Consider the following 16781-nt stretch of genomic DNA (forward strand, 5'->3'; position numbering starts at 1 on the left):
TCTTAGCAGGACTTTTCTACTAACGTAAACAAACCATAAATAAAATGACGCTCAACATTTTCTTCCATTAAATAAAAAAAAGTATAACTTAAGAAAGAATTTCTTACATTACTGCTTTTTTGTTTGAAGTTGAAAGGATTCATTAAATAGCTCTCGCGTTTTGTCTTTTGCATCCACCGTAAACAAATGACTCTTTCGTAAACTTTGCCAAAAATCCATAATATATTTCATTATAGCGGGAAAATTCATCAATATAAAAAGCATAAGGCAATTTTTCTATTGAAATCCATGTTTTTGTAAACGGGAAATGCGCGTTTTATGTGTCGCTGAAAAAAACTCAATAGCTAAAAGTGTAGCAAGCATTTTAGGCGGTGGTCAAGTGAAACGGGTTTGTGCTTCTGTTTTAAACGATTACTGACAATCTAAATATAGAGAGACACGAAAAGCAAGTACATTAAGAATTATGACTTTACATTTGACTTTGGAGGATATATTGGTACGGCACAAGTTACAATGACATCCGTTTCAGGCCATTTAACGGAGGCTTCTTTTCCTTCTGAGTATAACAGTTGGAGTTCTGTACCTCAGGACATTCTCTTCGATGCGCGAATCGTAACCTCGGTTTCTAAAGTAAGCCATTTTACCTCTGCGTTCAATTTCATTGACTAACAATGAATAGAATGCTAATGTCCTTGCTGATAATATAAAGAAAGAAGCAAGGAATGCAACATATTTATATATCTGGACAGACTGTGATCGGGAAGGGGAACATATAGGAATGGAAATTACAAACGTTGCAAAGATCAGCAATCCAAGGATTCATGTTATTCGAGCCGACTTTAACAATTTGGAAAAAAGGTATGATACTTTTTGTATTCACCGTACAGAGATCGATTAACATCGCTCCTAGACACATCATTCAGGCGTCGAAGAGACCTAGAGAGCTGTCGAAAGATGCTGCAGATGCTGTGTCGGCCAGAATTGAGCTTGATTTTCGTCTGGGCGCTATTTTCACGCGCTTACAAACATTACAACTGCAACGTGCTTTCGAGGTTCTTCAGAACAAAGTTATTAGCTATGGACCGTGTCAGTTTCCTACGTTGGGCTTTGTTGTCGATAGATGGCAAAGAGTAGAGGATTTTGTTCCTGAAAACTTTTGGTCCTTGAAACTAGTCGACAAACGAGAACGGCAAACCGTTAACTTCTCGTGGAAAAGAAATCGTGTTTATGACAGATTGGCGGCTATCTTGTTTTTGGAAAATTGTTTAGATGCAAAGATTGCAAAAGTTGTCAAAGTAAATAAAAAGCCTGCTAAACGATATAAACCTATTCCGCTATCGACCGTCGAACTTACAAAAATGGGACCTAAATATCTTCGTCTTTCTTCTAAAAAAACACTTGAGGTAACATGGTTTAGTAAATGAATATCATACAGAGATTAACATGTAAATAGTTGGCAGAGAGTCTTTATACGAATGGATTTGTTTCCTATCCACGTACCGAAACTGATCAATTTGACGCAGGCATGGATTTGCAGGGAATTATTGGCAAACTGGCGCCCAGTGAAGACTGGGGGACTTATGCTCAAGGGTAAGTTTTTTTGTTTACAGTTAAAAGTTGGAAGCCCGCGAACCAGGATCTTGCTAAACAAAAATAGACTCTTAGACGGAAATTATCGAACTCCTCGGAAGGGAAAACATAATGATCGAGCACATCCTCCAATCCATCCAATCAATCTTGTTCATCGTTCTGCCTTATCTAGTCAAGACCATTGGAAGGTTTACGAACTTATTACCAGAAGGTTTCTAGCATGTTGCTCTGAGAATGCTATTGGCGCAGAAACGATTGTGGACCTTCAGATGGGCGATGAGTTCTTTTCTCAAAAGGGATTAGTTATCCTCGAGCGGAATTATCTAGATGTTTATCCTTACGACAAATGGACTGGAACAGGACAGCTTCCCGTTTATCAAGTCAATGAGGAATTTATACCTAATGTACTCAATATCACCGATAGCGTTACCACTTCGCCTTCGTATTTGACCGAGCCAGAGCTGATTTCATTGATGGATGCAAATGGAATTGGCACGGACGCAACTATGGCTGACCACATTGAAAAAGTTCAAGAACGAGAGTATGTAATCAAGAGGAAAAAGCGTGGTGCGGCCACAGAGTTTGTTCCCAGCTCTCTTGGGATTGCTTTGGCAAAAGGTTATGATGAAATAGGGCTTGAATGGAGTTTGACTAAGCCATTTTTACGGAAAGAGATGGAAGACCAACTAAAGAATATTGAAAAAGGGCAATTGGATCGAGATGCACTGGTACAAATGACGCTGACTCAGTTTCGCGACGTGTTCCATTTGACCAAACAAAGGTTTGATTGTTTAAAAAACGTAAGTGATTTTAACAAAATCCTTTTATTTATTACTGATTTCTTTTCATCAATGTACTAACCAAAATATTCACAGAGCTGTCGGTTATACCTTATTGAGCTTAACGAAGGCTAATGTGTCTCTAAAAGAAAAAAATGACACTCGTAGACATCTGAAACTTCTTCCAATACTCTCCATTTTTGTGGTTTCGTGTGGAAGAAAATTTGCGTATTTGTTTATTCCTTACGAAATAACGCATTATACTTGAAAAATGATGCCCGACAAGCAGCAATCCGTCACCGTTCATTATGGAAATCAGAGAATTCGCATACCAGTCGACTTGAATGAAACCCTGGAACGTTTCATTGAAGATTTGATAGAAAAAGCAGACATTAAAGAAAAGAAAATTAAGCTCTTTTACGCAGGGAAACGATTGAAGGGAAGAAGTACGTCACTGGCCAAGTTTGGTCTGAAGAATAATAGTAAGGTCTTGTGTATAAAACCGCATAAAAAGCAACTTCCTGAAGATGAAAAAGAAGAAAAGGGTGTTCAAGTTGAAGAACAGAATCCAGCATTTTCACGCATCTCGGACGAAATTCAGGCCATTGACCAGTATGTCAGCAAAGACCTTACACCTATTTTTCACACTTATGTTCATGAGAGTTCCGATGATAAACAGAAGAAGTATAAGCAAAAGCTGATGGCTAATGAGCTATTGCTACAGCAACTGTTGAAGGTAGATGGTGTTGACGTTATGGGAAGTGAAAAACTTCGCGAGAAGCGTAAAACTCTTGTAGCGAAGATCCAAAAAATGCTAGATGATATAGATGAGACAAGCAAGAAATTGTCCATTTAAATCATAAACACATGTTGTGTATTGTTACAAGGGTTGATTCACCTTTTCGTTTCGTTTCGTTTCTAGAAAGAACTCCTCCATATTCCCTTTATGTTATTCTTTCCTTTTCTCTCTTCTACCCCTTTCTCTTATGTTTTTTGAAATGATGACATGAATTTATGACAATTCGGTAGATTTACAAAAAAAATACGCCCGTTTTCAATTTTTGACCATGCAATTTACGCTTCTTAAACAGTTAGAGATATAAAACGTTCGAAGCAGGCTTTACGAAATGCTTCGCTTTTATTTTTAGTCAAAGAATTAAATTCACTATTTGATCCCATGTTATAAGTAATCATAATCTATATATATATATATATACAAAGCATGTTTAAGAATTGTCGACCTCTAATTCACGCCAAGTTGCACCGATCCAAAAGATTCATTTTTTATTTCTTTTCTTTTTTCGCACACGACTGAAAGGCTTTACGGAAGAATATCAAAAAAACCGGACCCCTCAAATGTTAAAAGAGATTTACTAGCCTCTAGCAGTTTTGTACCCGCTACAGATGCTGCTTTGACTAGCGAAATATACCGCTCACCAGTTATAGCTCTTCCAGTGGAAGCGTACCCACCTCCCATACTAATGGTTCGGGTGTAGGAAATTGTGCCATCAGGTAAAACACCTACCGCGTAGGTAGCTTGAGCAACGTTGGCCTCATCCACCGTTGGATCTATGACCAAAACATGGTCAATACTACTTGCAGTTATGATAACAGACAAGTTCTCCAAACCTTGCAAAGGAAGAGCACTATCCCATTCTGAGTCAACATCATATTCCTCAGAAGGCTCGAACTTGCTACTTCCTAACACCATTTCAGTAACATTCGGGGTAGAGATTTTAGGGATTCTAGTTGTTTGTAAAGCTAGTGAAGTAGCTAAACTTAATGCAGAAATAATGTTTTCGTTAGGGACAGCACAGAGCAAGACAATTGCGTCTACATGAATCACCCATGCTCTCGAAGGTGTAAATTTTAAGTAATCTACAGGGAGTGTATCCAGAACGTCCTGCAATGAGCTTGTAAGAGATGATGGAAGGATATCTGTTTCTCGATTCTGAATAGTAACGGCAGGAGAGCTAGCAAACAAAAGTTAGTTTTCTTTACAACCACGATCACTAAAGAAGATCCCAAATTTCTTTTTTGTTTCTACAGCAAAGCAGGAAGCTTCCTTTGAGATGTTTCATTCCCCATTTTTTCGATACTTACACTTCAACAGATGCCTGAAATGTTCCACCGTGAATAGTTGCGTCACCAACTTCTGCCTTAATTCCAACTAAAACCTCAATTGTAGAACCCCATTTTACACGAGCTGATCCATGGGCTCCAGGCAGAATGTTTACTTGTCCGGACAAAGCGCGTAGCTGGTCAATGGAACGACCATCATTCCGAATTGGTGGTTCAAACGCAGTCAACGACTGGCGCGTGTACGATAGTTCTGGCAAGGACAATTGCATAGGATTGGTAAACGACAAACTTGATTTACTTGAAAGTTGAACAAGTCTTTAAATAAGGATCAATCTTAAAGTTTGGTAAAATAAATTTACGAACTCTGTTCCATCACGGAATTTACTATGTCAGGTAAGTCAGAATTGAGATGAAAAGATTCATTGAAAGGAGTATTATTAAGATAAAATAAAATAAAGTAAATAAAGTAAATAAAGTAAAATAAAGTAAATTGGTTCAAATTTTTGTTTACAATGCTTGTAGAGACATAAAAAAACAAGAGCATACTCACAAGCGAAATCCTTCTACCTCATTGTAGTATTATGAGTTCAAAGAGTATGCTAGATCATCATGAAGTTGTGCCTACAATTAGAAGGCTTATGAATTAGAGAAGTTTATGGACTGGAAGGCAAGGCTTCGTAAGATTTGTCTTTCACTCCAAAGAGCTGGAATTTGCGACCAGCATAAATCCCTGACAAACCCAACACCGTTAATCCAACAGGAAGCAAAGTTAAATATAACCATTTACTGTGTTGTCCGTTTCCAGGATCCGGTAGATTTGCTGAAGGATTGTTAGGTAAACGTTGAATATCATTATCCAAGAAAGCAGAAATCAAAGCCTTCATCTCCATCGGATGATCATAAGGGACCATATGACTGGCTTTCGCAATACGAGCAAACGTCAAATTTCGAGCCTGAATATAAGTTCCAGCTGGGTTTTCGGTATAGTCCATGGTTTTAAACCAAGGAAACCAAGAAGCGTTCCCGAAACCTACTTCGCCATTCCATTCAAGAGATTTTAGCAAATCTTCACCTGACAAGTAGTTACAAAGAAAGTCATTTTCTCCGTAAAAAAGCATGACCGGAACCTTAGATGTCAAGTCTTTAATGATATTCGCAGATGAATCTAATCCTTCACGAGCATAGCCATTTGCGACATCATTGCTACACTCTTCCCACTCTTTTACATATGTAGTGTTTACATGCAACGCTTCCATTACCTCTGGCTTGCTTAAGTAAGGGGTTAAATTTTCAAGGTCCACGGGCCAGTCCATGCCACAAAGAGGATAACTAGATTCCAAGCTAATATCATACATGTTCATACATGTTTTTCCAGGCTTATCTGAAACCATAAACATTATATCATATAGGAAATTTTCGCACTTTTCAACGTCGCCTGAGCCAGATTCCATTTGGTCAATGGCCAACATGCAATCCGCCCAAGAATGGTGAAGATATTGTCCCTGTTCAGAGAACAAGTCTAATCTCCCCTTTTCTACCAGATAGTTCAGGTAAGTACTGTAATGGGATACAGGTTGTATCCATCCATTCCCAATAGCCAAACCGCCCAAATGAGCCAATTTCTTTTCCACAATCTTGGAGGCTACATATGGAATATACTGGCCTGCGTAAGATTCGCCGGCGATATACCAAGTATCGTTGGCTCGTTCAGGAAATTCAGTCAGGAACTTTTCAAAAAAGACAGAAAACTCTTCGGCCATTTTCTCATTGTCACTCGTGAAATTATCGTCTAGCGAGTATGAAAATCCGGTTCCTTTGGGCTGATCGACAAATAAGAGATTACCCAGGTCATCCCATCGTCCAGGATTTAGTTGAAATGTATTATTTTCTCCAATTCGTAAAGGTCCAACTTCCATTAAGGAACCATCTTCTGAAGAGCATCCAGGACCGCCATTCAGCCATATAATCTACATAATATGTTAATCAACTGAGCCAACTTTCACCAAGAATTGTTCAAAATGAACAATTGCTGAAGAAACGTACCGAACGGTTTGTATAACTAGCATTTGCTGACTCAAACATCCAGAAGAAAAGATCACCATTTAGCTGTTCGCTTGGTCCTAAATGACCAGAATACATCTTCTGCTTATAGTCCTCAGGAATACCCGGGAGAGTATCCACAAGCCAGGCTTTTTGTTTATCAACAACATCTGCCACAGCAAGTCCAAATAGAGCAATCACACTGCTAAGAGCAATCCAATTTGTAAAAGAAGAGAGCATCATAAAAAGAATGTATATAAAACCACCATACACAGCTCAATTGCTCCTCCAATTGAGGAACGAATGATATAGGGAAAGAACAACTTACATTGGCTTCATCCCGAATATGCTCCCTGGATGATCGTTAGAGCTCTGTAAAGCAGAAAAGGCAAGAAGTAAGAAAAAACAGGATAAAGATTAATAGCAAGTTTATATGAAGAATAACATAACATTTTTATTGTAAGCGAATCTAGTATGAATGTCTAAACAAAAAAGAGGACACAACGATAAAGTTCAGTTTTAACTGGGATATATGTACAAGAAAAACATTCAAATGTAGGAATATAGAAATTTAAGACAACAACAAAACCATTAGATAATTTTATTGGAAAATTCGAGTAGCTGAAGCGAATCGCTCAAGCTCGGTTAAGGCAGATCTTGAAGCAATGCTTTCTTGAGCGAGTATCACGCCGTGGTACAAAGAATCTGCTAGTCCAGCAACATGCAATAACATAGCAGTATTCATCAAGACATAATCCAAAATGGGATGGTTTTTAGGAAGCAAATTAGAAAGTAGCCTTTGAAGGAGCACAGCATTAGCAGAGGGAGTACCACTAGCAACACTTGATAAAGGATGGTAAGGAAGATGAAATGATTCAGGAGTCAAAATCATTTGAGTTATTTGACCATCCTTTACTAGCCAGGCATGGGTAGGGCCAGCGGGGGAAATTTCGTCTAAACCCTCCTCACCACAAACGACGAGAGAGCGATCGGCACCAAGAAGCAAAAGAGCTTGAGCAAATGTGGGTCCAAGGGTTGGGTGACTAACACCAATAATACGAGCATAAGTTGGCACGGGGTTGAGCAAGGGACCAACAAGATTGAAAATGGAAGGGACACCAATTTCCTTGCGGACTGGCGCGACAACCTTTAGCCTTGGATGGCATTGAGGAGCGAACAAAAATGAGAATTTCGATTCATCTGCGATGGATATCAGATTTTTCGCAGTGACATTGAGCAAATCACAACCAAACGACATAAGGAGGTCAGCAGATCCACTGGAAGAAGTAGAGGCTTTGTTTCCGTGCTTACAAATGTGTAAGCCTGCACCAGCGGCAATAATAGCAGAAGCAGTGCTCACATTAAAGGTATTATGACCATCGCCGCCTGTGCCAACAATATCGACAAATTTCGGTTGCATAGAAGAGATACCTTCAATGGGAATCGAATACGACCGAATAATATTGACCGTCGACATTAGAACTTCAGGTCGCTGTTCAACCCTTGTTAAGCGCATGGCGGTAAGAAAAGCACCGATCTGGACAGGATTGGACTTCTCTTCTAGGATATCACGAAGTGCATGTTCAATCTCATAAATAGGAATATCCAAGCCTACCCTATCTATGACTTGCATAGCTCTGCGAACAGCAGCGCTTGATAAACTCATATTGAAACAAGAAGGAATGTCGCGAGAGAAAAAGAACGAGTTATCAGAAAATTGAAAGAAAACGAATTAGAGAAACAAAAATAAGAAAGGCACTAAAAAGCACAAAATAGAAAACCCTAAATGTTGGGAGCAAACAAAAGATAAAAACTGCGGATGTTCCCAAACCACGTCTTGATTTAAAAGGAAGACAAAATAATACGGATTATTAAAGAAAATTAGCTTACAAAGAACAAGAACGTTATAAGCCCAGAAAACGAATTTAAACTACCAACAGAGAAAAATCGCTTTTACCAAGTCGAAACGCTCTTTTTTTACGGTTGAACTTTAAGAAAACAAAAAGAAAGTGAATTCGACTAATAATCACCAACAAAAAGGGGTTTTTAATGCTTCCTTTGACCGTTGGAAGAAAAACACTAGGATGTTCTATTAGGAATGGTGAACCAAAATGGAAAAAAACGCGTTTCCATTCAAGTACTGAATCTATGGCTTCTAAATGAAGTGTAAGAAAATAGACTTCATGAAATACAACATTTGGTTTTATTTTTCGTGAAAATCTAAAAAACGACCTCTTTGTAATATGATAGTATGGTACTTATGTTCGTAATTTGATATATTAAGAGGATATTTTGTTTTTGGAGAGAATCGTCAGGACAAGTTTGAAATGTAATTATTTTTTTCTTTTTATTTTAAAGAATTTATTTTTTAGTATTTTCTTTGGTTTCTTGAGTGGTTTCTGAAAAACACCAAAACGTAAGTACAACATACTACGACTTCAGAGCAACCTTGTATTTTCGGCTAAAAGAAGAATTGTTTCAATCAAATACGTTTATTTGAAAGATCTCTTTACTTTATAGTTATTTTTCATTTATTTTTTCTTTGTTTTTTTGCTTTCTGACACTCTTCTTGCTACCGTGGAATTTCACATTCCTCTTCCAATCCATCCTTAATCGTTTCTATTTGTACCGGATTCGCACCTTATGTTGCAGAACTTCACATTTCGAGCTCTTAGACTTGGGCGATCGAATTGTCGACCCACAGGTGCTCTGAAGACTCTCGGTTTTCGTTACAAAAGCGATACATCATCCTCTTTGCATATGTTTACGCCTGTCTGGAAAGACCAAGCAGTTAATACGGTTATCAAATTTGTTCCACAGCAAATGGCATATGTTGTCGAACGCATGGGTCGCTTTTCTAGGTAAGAAATTGTAAGAATACCACTTCATCATCGCTAATACTTCTTTTCAATACTAGAATTTTAAGCCCTGGTGTTGCTTTCCTTGTTCCTATTGTCGATAAAATTGCGTACATTCAATCCCTAAAGGAGCGAGCTTTGGAAATCCCTACCCAATCTGCCATTACTTTGGATAATGTCTCTATTGGCCTAGATGGCGTCCTTTACATTCAGGTGTATGATCCATACAGGGCGAGCTATGGTATTGAAGATGCAGATTATGCCATTTCGCAATTAGCTCAAACGACAATGCGTAGTGAAATTGGACGGCTTACACTTGACCATGTTTTGCGAGAACGACAATCGCTGAACGAACACATATCGGAAGCTATAAACAAAGCTTCTGAAAATTGGGGAATTCGCTGTTTGCGCCATGAAATCCGTGATATTCGTCCACCGGAAAGTGTTGTTATGGCCATGCATCAACAAGTATCTGCTGAACGTCAAAAGCGTGCAGAAATCTTAGCATCTGAAGGAAAAAGACAGTCTTCCATCAATGTTGCTGAGGGTGACAAACAAGCAGAAATTTTAGACTCTGAAGGCCAAAAGATTCGAACCATTAATGCCGCCTTGGCAGAGGCGCAAGCAATTCGTGAAAGGTAACATATTCATATATCTTTCCTTTATGATGCGTAACTAACTTATTTGTATAGGGCTTTTGCTACAGCAAAAGGAATTGATGTTTTGTCAGATATGATTGCCCAAAAGGATCATGGAGCCGATGCGGTTAATCTGCACGTTGCTGAACAATATCTTAAGAACTTCGGAAACCTTGCAAAGACTTCCAATACCATGATTCTTCCTGCCGCAGCTAATGACATCTCTTCTATGGTGGCTCAAGCATTGTCCATCTATAAACAAGTGTCGAATTCTCCAGCATCACCAAATCCCTTACAAAAGGATTTTTCTTCTCTCAAGTCGAATCCTGTGGAAACGAATGAGAAACGTTAAATATTGGGTTAGCGATTTCTTGTCATCTTCATGAACCTACATACATATATGAATAAACATTTGACATGCTTAAAAATAATTCAATTTCTCAAAAGCAAAATTTAATAAATTTTAACATGAAATAAACTAGAATAACTAAATTACAAAAGGCACGTACATGACCCTTCCACAGATTGGCATGCCATACAAATAGACTTTTGTGAGAAAAAAAAGGTAAAGAATCATTAAACGAGTGCGAACATGATAAAAATATATAAATACACAGAAACAAAGATACAAGTAAAAAGAGAATCTAAAAATTAGAAGCATAAGTAATTTGTGGAATTCCTTCCTGCTTGAGCTCAGGATCATCTTGAACATTTTCATCATTTTCTTGGTTGTTTCTTTTATTAGCCAAAAGACGAGGTCCCCAGATCCGCGCTACCACCATCACAATGGCAAGGACAAACACACTTCCCACAATTACGCCGGCCAAAATTCCAATAAGAGCACCGGCACTGCCGTAGGGGGAATAAGATTGAGGAACCAGAGAGGCTAAACCGCTCTGCGCAGGTATAGTAGAGGCTAAAGAAGTAAATTGAAAGATTGTCGTCATGACTGTGGTAGGTTGGATGGTCACGTACTCTGTAACGAATCCATTTGTGGCATTTCTTTGAGATGAGGAAACAACAGTTCCTGAAGCGTCGGAAGTACTGATGATATCGGAAACAGAGGATGAAGTTTTACCGGAGGATGAAGAGGAAGATTTTTGATTGCCGGAACTTGAACTTTGTCCTATACTACTGGAAGAACCTGATAGACTCGTTGAACCTGCTCTACGGAACAAAGACGGAGACAGTGTTGTAAATACATCGTTTTGTTTATGGATCGGAGAGGATAATGAGAGTCTGGGTGAGGCCTGTGTAACAAGAAAGAAGACTTTCAAATGAAAAAGAAACAGCAAAAAGCAAAATAGAAAACGCATGCGTTTAGAATAAAGGATAGGAAAACAGCAAATTAGGTGTAGCAGAGGACGGGATAAAGAAACACGTGGATTACGAAAACTTCAAAAAGGAAACCTTTGTTGTTTGAGTGTATAACGTAAAAAAAGAATGACGGTCTCAATCGAAAAGAAAACAACGATAGAAAAACAGACACAAGAAATTCTGATATCACTGAAGGGAAAAAAAAGGTCAAATAGAAATTTCAAAGAAGAAACGATATTACAATCGAATTTCAAAAAAAATTCACCACTGTTCTTTTGAACTTCTTCTAAACCAGTACTCTTCTTTATGCTGCTTTCTTGACAGAATAAACCAAATATATATGGGAAGATTGAACAAAAAAGCTAGATTAACGTATGCAAGTGGATCAATTTAAAATTCTACGAGAGATTTTTTTCCATAACATCTCCCAAAACACCTGCTATTTCTTTGTTCCCAAAAAATCAGTTCAACTGCATGAATCCTTGCTATTAAGATGAAACGGCATATGCGCTAAGGTCAACTTAGGAAATGCTGCTAATGACCCCGACTCATCCAAAATTACCGAGGTTCCCGAAGTCACCGAGCTCACCGACGAGTCATGTACCTACATCAACGTATCTCGTAACTGGGAATAACCATCCACCTTTGGAAACAAATTTGCTTGTTCTGGCTAGAAAAAAAGTAAATATTCACTAAAACATTAAATTCTAATTATTTAAGTATGTAAACAAGGGCTTGACGAAGTTTGTGTCTTTTTCTGTGATATCAGAGGGCTGGATAGTGGATATTGAAAGCATTAGTATAGAAGATGATGGACAGCCTCAGCATGCTCCTTTTAGCTACTTATAGTGAATAATTTCAAAAATTTAATTACTAACGTAGCAGGTTTCGCTAAAAATAATGAGCATCGAATGCAGTGGAGAATTGTACTTTTATCCTCCATTTACGACTATGTCGAAGGAGTTAATTTCTGTGTATAATCCAAATCCGGAACCGGTCATCTTCAAAGTGAAAACGACTGCTCCTAAACAGTACTGTGTTCGTCCCAATTCTGGACGAATTGATGCTAAGTCCAGCGTCAACGTACAAGGTACGTTTTCAAGGTTTATAGTGAGGAGTTAACTCCTTGTTTTTGAAAGTCATTTTAATAAAGCCTGGTTGCGTTTTTTGCCTGAGCATGATTGACCTAACCAACTTTTAGTTCTGCTTCAAGCCATGAAAGAGGAACCTGCTCCTGATTTTAAATGCCGTGACAAATTTTTGATTCAGAGCATGGCAATTGGTAATGAGAGTACGGAGGGTGTTGAAAACTATCAAGAATTTTGGTCTGAGATGGAAAAGCACAGAAATCCTGTTCACGACCGAAAAATTCGATGTGTCTACTCTGTAAATCAAGCCCCCGGCCCTGCATCTTCCGAGAGACAAAACGAAAACACCGCTGATGCTTCCCAAGCTACCGCTTCCTCCGAAGCTGCCAATATTGGACCTGGCGGCATTGCTCCTACCGCCGCTGCTCTCTCCTTGGAAGAGACCAAAAACGATGTCAACAACGACAAGACTGATGCTGCCGTCGACGATAACTTGCGCTCTGCCGTTGACGATGCAGGTATTAGTCAAACTTCTGACAAGAGTCCAGTCAATAATACTGAGCAAACTAGTGCTCCCATGGTAGCAGATGATACAGAAAACAAGGCTCAAAATACTGTGGATACTAGTGCTCCTGAACCAGTTCGTCGCACTATTTCTTCTACTCCTCCTTCTCATCCTCCTCCACCTGTGCCTAAAGAAGAAATGAACAATTTTGTCCAACAAACAACGGAAGCAACCCCCTCTGGTGATGCCGCTTCCTCTACTGTTGGTAATGACACTCGTGAAGCTATTCAGGGAGACCAGGCTGCTGTCGCTCCCTCACAAGAGAAGGATGCTGTTGCCAAGGAAACAAAGCCTACGTTCTCTGCTGAACCTTCTACCGTTGCCAATGCTGCTATGACCAACACTCCTGGTATTCCACCTAACGTCGTGGTTGTCCTTTGCCTCATTTTCTTCCTCATTGGCTATCTCTTTTTTTAAGGACGCCGTGTGGGTCAAGTAGTGAGTATGAAATGATCTTCCCTTGCTGATTTGAATCGAAACTTTTATGCAGTCAAAGTCGTTTATTCTATTATTAAAGTTACTATCGCTCTTTCTCCCGGTAAACAGTGTACTTTACTCTGGTACATCCATTGTTAATACCTTATTCTTTGAGTCTTCTACATAGAAAACCTTTTTGCTTGTCTATTAAATAATACTACTCTATAAGTAGAGCTGAAATGAACCAGGTTCTCTTTATATTATTGCCGAAAATATGCACTTGAAGAAGGACTAACTAGCGTTGATGATTACAAGTTGAATGAATTTATATTTTCACCTCAAAATCTTAATTATTTTATTACTATTAAAAAGAATTTTTAACTGAAACATTTGCTCAATGGAATAGAAGTTCGTAAACAAAAATGAGGGCGAAGACAGGATTAGGAATCATAAAGGATGTATGGTATATTTATGGAGCGAGCAGAGCACCGGAAAACGGGAGACAGTTGTTTATTCCTTTAATTTTTCTAGTTCGGAAAGTACAGGGCTGTTGTATCTCCGGAAAATATTTGCTTTGTAAGGGTGATCAGGACCATCATATATATGTAGTCGATTCATGCGCATGTCCCAAAGACGATTCTTAGGAAGCATTCCTCCCACAGCACGTCTCAAAAGCTCCTTGTATCCTCTCTTTTTTGCCATTTCTTCCATCGTCCATTCTTTTAAATGTCCAGGTCGTCCTGAATGAGAGTAGTATTTATGTTGTTCGAGTTTGCGACCAGAAATTCGAACATTTTCACAATCTGTAACTACGACAACGTCGCCACAATCCGCAGCAGGATGGAAAATAGGTTTGTGCTTGCCCATTAACGTTATTGCAATATTCGACGCTAGACGACCTAATGGAATACCTTTCGCAGAAACATGATGCCAAACTTTTGCATAGGCCAGTGCCGTCTAAACTGAGTTAATAAGAGTTCTATTGTCAGAAAGATTCTATTCATACCTGTCCATTAAGTGTAGACATAGCAATTCGTTATTTCACTGGCTAAAGGCGCTAGTATTTTTAAAGAAATGATTTAACCAATTTCAAAAAGTCAAAAATAAAAGATTATGGAAGAATTCTGCAAGTTTTTCGATACAAAATTCTCAAGGTCGGTTTGCTCTTGGCAAACTTGTTAGTAGCAAGTTGCAACGCATACGAGACAGACAGGTTGTAGGATGATATTTGATGGTTAGAAATAATAGAAATAAGTGTATATTTATTGAAATTTAAATTATATAGAAAGCAATAAATTTTATTTGAAAGATTTTCTTTTCAAGCTACTACGATATGCATATTTATGAAAAAAATCCATCAGCATGGTAACATAAAGACTAGAAGCAATCTTCGGACCTGCGGAAGAAGCGTTCATTTAATTCAGCCATTGTCAGTTTTTCTGGACCATACACAAAGCTTCTACTATGCATAAAGGTGCTAAGGGAAGAAATCGAGGAGCACAGGTACCGATTCATCTCATGTACGAACAACGAACCATCTCTTTCACCAAAAAATTCGCTAATTTCATGAAACGTCTGTTCCTCTAAAATGGATTGCCGCTTTAAAAGACCTAGAATATACTCACGTAGAAACGTCGTTTGCTCTTCGCCCAAATAATCAAACACCATCAATTCCGTTGCAAGAAAATCGACTGCTCGTTGCTGCAAGGAAGGATCGGAACAAAACTGGCTGGGAGTAAAGCCCCGATAATATTTGATGTTTTCTGGGCGAGAGGCCATTGAAAGACTAAGCCATTCTTTTTCATAGATTCGTCGGCGGATGCCGACGATATTGATAGTGTTCTCAGAAAACCCTCCATAAACAGAATCTCCAGCTGATGAAGAAGCCCTACTTCCTTCTTTTTTTGACTGTGACAAAAAGGAGTGAGGATACCACTTTTTCGATCGGCCAGGTCCAGTAAAGTCATAATAAACACAGTCCACAGACTGCTTGCAAATCGGACACGTCAATGATTTCTCTAACCATTGACGAATACACTCATAGTCAAACTGATCATGTTGACAAGGAGACAACTGAGCCCGACGGCCATCCTGTTCCAAACAAATTGCACAGTGTCTACGAAGACGCCCTAGTCCATATTCCGATTTTAATCGCTTTCTCCTAAAAAGTAATCTCTTTTTGTCCTTCTCCATGTGCTAGAACCAAACTTGTAGTGTCAACGATGATCCATGAAGGCGTCTAAGATACCATTGGCGACAAGAAACTTCTCAAGAAAATACCTATGAAATTAAATTTAAATAAACAGAAATTCAGTAAACGAATTTACTCTAGAAACGTTTTTAAGCAGTTGGCAAAAAGTAGGTTTGTGTCTTATATATAAATAAATACCGCTGCCTCGTAAAACAACCCTAAACAAATAGCACGCTTGAACACGCCTCGCAATTATGTAAACAGTTCGTATCAAAAAAGTAGTTAGCCAGGGATTATTGCAAAGAAGAAACGTTTCAAGAAGAAAAATAAAAATTTTATTGAATGAGTTTTAGGAGGAAGGTCTTATGAAGGGTCACATGTGAATACAGCATTAGGGATCAAAGCATAGCATCATATAGGCCCCTGAAGTGAAAAGAGTTTTGTTTTTCATGGAGAAATAAAAAAGCATTCAATAAACAAAACAACTTAGTACCTAGTAAAATGGTTCATTACCATTTTACTATCAAGGAGTTGCACCTTCGACGAAGGTGACATATACAACAAACCTTTATATTAGGTACTGTGTGTCTATAACTTTCTAATATATTCACCATGAAACTAACTTCAGTTATGTCAGTTGGGCTGCTTTGCTATCCGCTTGGAATGCTAATAACAGAAATGACAACTGGATTAACTATGATGATAACGACGCTCTATCTAAGTATTATTTAAACATGACTGAGAAGACTTGGAATAATACTATAGTTGGGCAGGTAGTAATACCACTATATCAACCAGTATTTATGTTTTATGACAATGAAGATACACTCTAACAAGACTATTATGACAACAGAGATCAGTACAAACGAGATACGGATTAAAGTAATTAGGAGAGTAATCGTCAGCCTGAACACGGCTTAACGAAACGCGACTCTAGATGTGGATAATTCTGTTCATTTATCTTATCTACCACTTACACTTGTCTACGGCCATACCTAGGCGAAAACACCAGTTCCCGTCCGATCACTGCAGTTAAGCGTCTGAGGGCCTCGTTAGTACTATGGTTGGAGACAACATGGGAATCCGGGGTGCTGTAGGCTTTCTCTCTTTACTTTTTCTACTTTTTAAAAGTTATTGGATTTATCTTTTATTTTACTTTTGCAATTGTCTTGGAAGAGATCGAACTGTTGTATACTTGCTGCAGATCGGTTACTTG

The 16781-nt window shown here is 38.5% G+C and overlaps 10 protein-coding genes and 1 non-coding gene across 11 annotated transcripts; 5 read left to right on the forward strand and 6 right to left on the reverse strand.

The window, feature by feature from the left end:
• The first annotated feature begins 175 nt into the window (after nucleotides 1-175).
• On the forward strand, nucleotides 176-2595 carry SPOG_01034 (DNA topoisomerase III). Its single transcript, XM_013169305.1, has 7 exons — nucleotides 176-388; nucleotides 433-630; nucleotides 680-858; nucleotides 911-1403; nucleotides 1454-1590; nucleotides 1658-2390; nucleotides 2466-2595. Exons 1-7 carry the CDS (start codon nucleotides 308-310, stop codon nucleotides 2502-2504), a joined length of 1860 nt encoding a protein of 619 aa, XP_013024759.1. The 5' UTR covers nucleotides 176-307; the 3' UTR covers nucleotides 2505-2595.
• Nucleotides 2526-3547, forward strand: SPOG_01035 (BAG family molecular chaperone regulator Bag101). The gene has a single exon (XM_013169306.1). It carries the CDS (start codon nucleotides 2641-2643, stop codon nucleotides 3223-3225), a length of 585 nt encoding a protein of 194 aa, XP_013024760.1. The 5' UTR covers nucleotides 2526-2640; the 3' UTR covers nucleotides 3226-3547.
• Nucleotides 3506-4754, reverse strand: SPOG_01036 (exosome subunit Rrp42). Its single transcript, XM_013169307.1, has 2 exons — nucleotides 4473-4754; nucleotides 3506-4342 (listed from the first exon to the last, which is right to left on the reverse strand). Exons 1-2 carry the CDS (start codon nucleotides 4718-4720, stop codon nucleotides 3691-3693), a joined length of 900 nt encoding a protein of 299 aa, XP_013024761.1. The 5' UTR covers nucleotides 4721-4754; the 3' UTR covers nucleotides 3506-3690.
• An 89-nt stretch (nucleotides 4755-4843) lies between these two features.
• On the reverse strand, nucleotides 4844-6862 carry SPOG_01037 (serine carboxypeptidase). The gene is made up of 2 exons (XM_013169308.1): nucleotides 6495-6862; nucleotides 4844-6418 (listed from the first exon to the last, which is right to left on the reverse strand). The coding sequence occupies exons 1-2, from the start codon at nucleotides 6732-6734 to the stop codon at nucleotides 5105-5107; spliced, it is 1554 nt and encodes a 517-aa protein (XP_013024762.1). The 5' UTR covers nucleotides 6735-6862; the 3' UTR covers nucleotides 4844-5104.
• Nucleotides 6863-6871: 9 nt separating this feature from the next.
• On the reverse strand, nucleotides 6872-8730 carry SPOG_01038 (phosphoribosylanthranilate transferase Trp4). The gene has a single exon (XM_013169309.1). The coding sequence runs from the start codon at nucleotides 8155-8157 to the stop codon at nucleotides 7093-7095; it is 1065 nt and encodes a 354-aa protein (XP_013024763.1). The 5' UTR covers nucleotides 8158-8730; the 3' UTR covers nucleotides 6872-7092.
• On the forward strand, nucleotides 8698-10509 carry SPOG_01039 (prohibitin). The gene is made up of 3 exons (XM_013169310.1): nucleotides 8698-9352; nucleotides 9409-9987; nucleotides 10042-10509. Exons 1-3 carry the CDS (start codon nucleotides 9135-9137, stop codon nucleotides 10337-10339), a joined length of 1095 nt encoding a protein of 364 aa, XP_013024764.1. The 5' UTR covers nucleotides 8698-9134; the 3' UTR covers nucleotides 10340-10509.
• SPOG_01040 (uncharacterized protein) lies at nucleotides 10501-11815 on the reverse strand. The gene has a single exon (XM_013169311.1). It carries the CDS (start codon nucleotides 11301-11303, stop codon nucleotides 10632-10634), a length of 672 nt encoding a protein of 223 aa, XP_013024765.1. The 5' UTR covers nucleotides 11304-11815; the 3' UTR covers nucleotides 10501-10631.
• Nucleotides 11816-11922: 107 nt separating this feature from the next.
• On the forward strand, nucleotides 11923-14664 carry SPOG_01041 (MSP domain-containing protein). The gene is made up of 3 exons (XM_013169312.1): nucleotides 11923-12023; nucleotides 12190-12394; nucleotides 12506-14664. The coding sequence occupies exons 2-3, from the start codon at nucleotides 12205-12207 to the stop codon at nucleotides 13372-13374; spliced, it is 1059 nt and encodes a 352-aa protein (XP_013024766.1). The 5' UTR covers nucleotides 11923-12023; nucleotides 12190-12204; the 3' UTR covers nucleotides 13375-14664.
• Nucleotides 13699-14562, reverse strand: SPOG_01042 (ribosomal protein subunit L13). The gene is made up of 2 exons (XM_013169313.1): nucleotides 14381-14562; nucleotides 13699-14331 (listed from the first exon to the last, which is right to left on the reverse strand). The coding sequence occupies exons 1-2, from the start codon at nucleotides 14399-14401 to the stop codon at nucleotides 13885-13887; spliced, it is 468 nt and encodes a 155-aa protein (XP_013024767.1). The 5' UTR covers nucleotides 14402-14562; the 3' UTR covers nucleotides 13699-13884.
• Nucleotides 14619-15737, reverse strand: SPOG_01043 (ubiquitin-protein ligase E3). The gene has a single exon (XM_013169314.1). It carries the CDS (start codon nucleotides 15565-15567, stop codon nucleotides 14752-14754), a length of 816 nt encoding a protein of 271 aa, XP_013024768.1. The 5' UTR covers nucleotides 15568-15737; the 3' UTR covers nucleotides 14619-14751.
• An 813-nt stretch (nucleotides 15738-16550) lies between these two features.
• Nucleotides 16551-16665, forward strand: SPOG_16329. Its single transcript, XR_001203110.1, has one exon. It is a non-coding gene; the product is annotated as a 5S ribosomal RNA (ribosomal RNA).
• Nucleotides 16666-16781: the final 116 nt, after the last annotated feature.

The sequence above is a fragment of the Schizosaccharomyces cryophilus genome (assembly GCF_000004155.1).
Source record: "Schizosaccharomyces cryophilus OY26 unplaced genomic scaffold supercont4.6, whole genome shotgun sequence".
Classification (NCBI taxonomy): Eukaryota; Fungi; Ascomycota; class Schizosaccharomycetes; order Schizosaccharomycetales; family Schizosaccharomycetaceae; genus Schizosaccharomyces; species Schizosaccharomyces cryophilus.

Excerpts from the sequence above, each read along its gene's own strand:
- SPOG_01034 (XM_013169305.1), top strand. The coding sequence starts at position 308 with ATGCGCGTTTTATGTGTCGCTGAAAAAAACTCAATAGCTAAAAGTGTA. Across the intron at positions 389-432 it reads GCGGTGGTCAAGTGAAACGG|AGAGACACGAAAAGCAAGTA; the intron begins GTTTGTGCTTCT and ends ATCTAAATATAG. Across the intron at positions 1,591-1,657 it reads TGGGGGACTTATGCTCAAGG|ACTCTTAGACGGAAATTATC; the intron begins GTAAGTTTTTTT and ends AAACAAAAATAG.
- SPOG_01035 (XM_013169306.1), top strand. The coding sequence starts at position 2,641 with ATGATGCCCGACAAGCAGCAATCCGTCACCGTTCATTATGGAAATCAG.
- SPOG_01036 (XM_013169307.1), bottom strand. The coding sequence starts at position 4,720 with ATGCAATTGTCCTTGCCAGAACTATCGTACACGCGCCAGTCGTTGACT. Across the intron at positions 4,343-4,472 it reads TTTCAGGCATCTGTTGAAGT|CTCTCCTGCCGTTACTATTC; the intron begins GTAAGTATCGAA and ends TTTGTTTGCTAG.
- SPOG_01037 (XM_013169308.1), bottom strand. The coding sequence starts at position 6,734 with ATGATGCTCTCTTCTTTTACAAATTGGATTGCTCTTAGCAGTGTGATT. Across the intron at positions 6,419-6,494 it reads CTAGTTATACAAACCGTTCG|ATTATATGGCTGAATGGCGG; the intron begins GTACGTTTCTTC and ends CATATTATGTAG.
- SPOG_01038 (XM_013169309.1), bottom strand. The coding sequence starts at position 8,157 with ATGAGTTTATCAAGCGCTGCTGTTCGCAGAGCTATGCAAGTCATAGAT.
- SPOG_01039 (XM_013169310.1), top strand. The coding sequence starts at position 9,135 with ATGTTGCAGAACTTCACATTTCGAGCTCTTAGACTTGGGCGATCGAAT. Across the intron at positions 9,353-9,408 it reads CGCATGGGTCGCTTTTCTAG|AATTTTAAGCCCTGGTGTTG; the intron begins GTAAGAAATTGT and ends TTTCAATACTAG. Across the intron at positions 9,988-10,041 it reads GCGCAAGCAATTCGTGAAAG|GGCTTTTGCTACAGCAAAAG; the intron begins GTAACATATTCA and ends TTATTTGTATAG.
- SPOG_01040 (XM_013169311.1), bottom strand. The coding sequence starts at position 11,303 with ATGCGTTTTCTATTTTGCTTTTTGCTGTTTCTTTTTCATTTGAAAGTC.
- SPOG_01041 (XM_013169312.1), top strand. The coding sequence starts at position 12,205 with ATGAGCATCGAATGCAGTGGAGAATTGTACTTTTATCCTCCATTTACG. Across the intron at positions 12,395-12,505 it reads GTCCAGCGTCAACGTACAAG|TTCTGCTTCAAGCCATGAAA; the intron begins GTACGTTTTCAA and ends ACCAACTTTTAG.
- SPOG_01042 (XM_013169313.1), bottom strand. The coding sequence starts at position 14,401 with ATGTCTACACTTAATGGACAG. Across the intron at positions 14,332-14,380 it reads TGTCTACACTTAATGGACAG|ACGGCACTGGCCTATGCAAA; the intron begins GTATGAATAGAA and ends AACTCAGTTTAG.
- SPOG_01043 (XM_013169314.1), bottom strand. The coding sequence starts at position 15,567 with ATGGAGAAGGACAAAAAGAGATTACTTTTTAGGAGAAAGCGATTAAAA.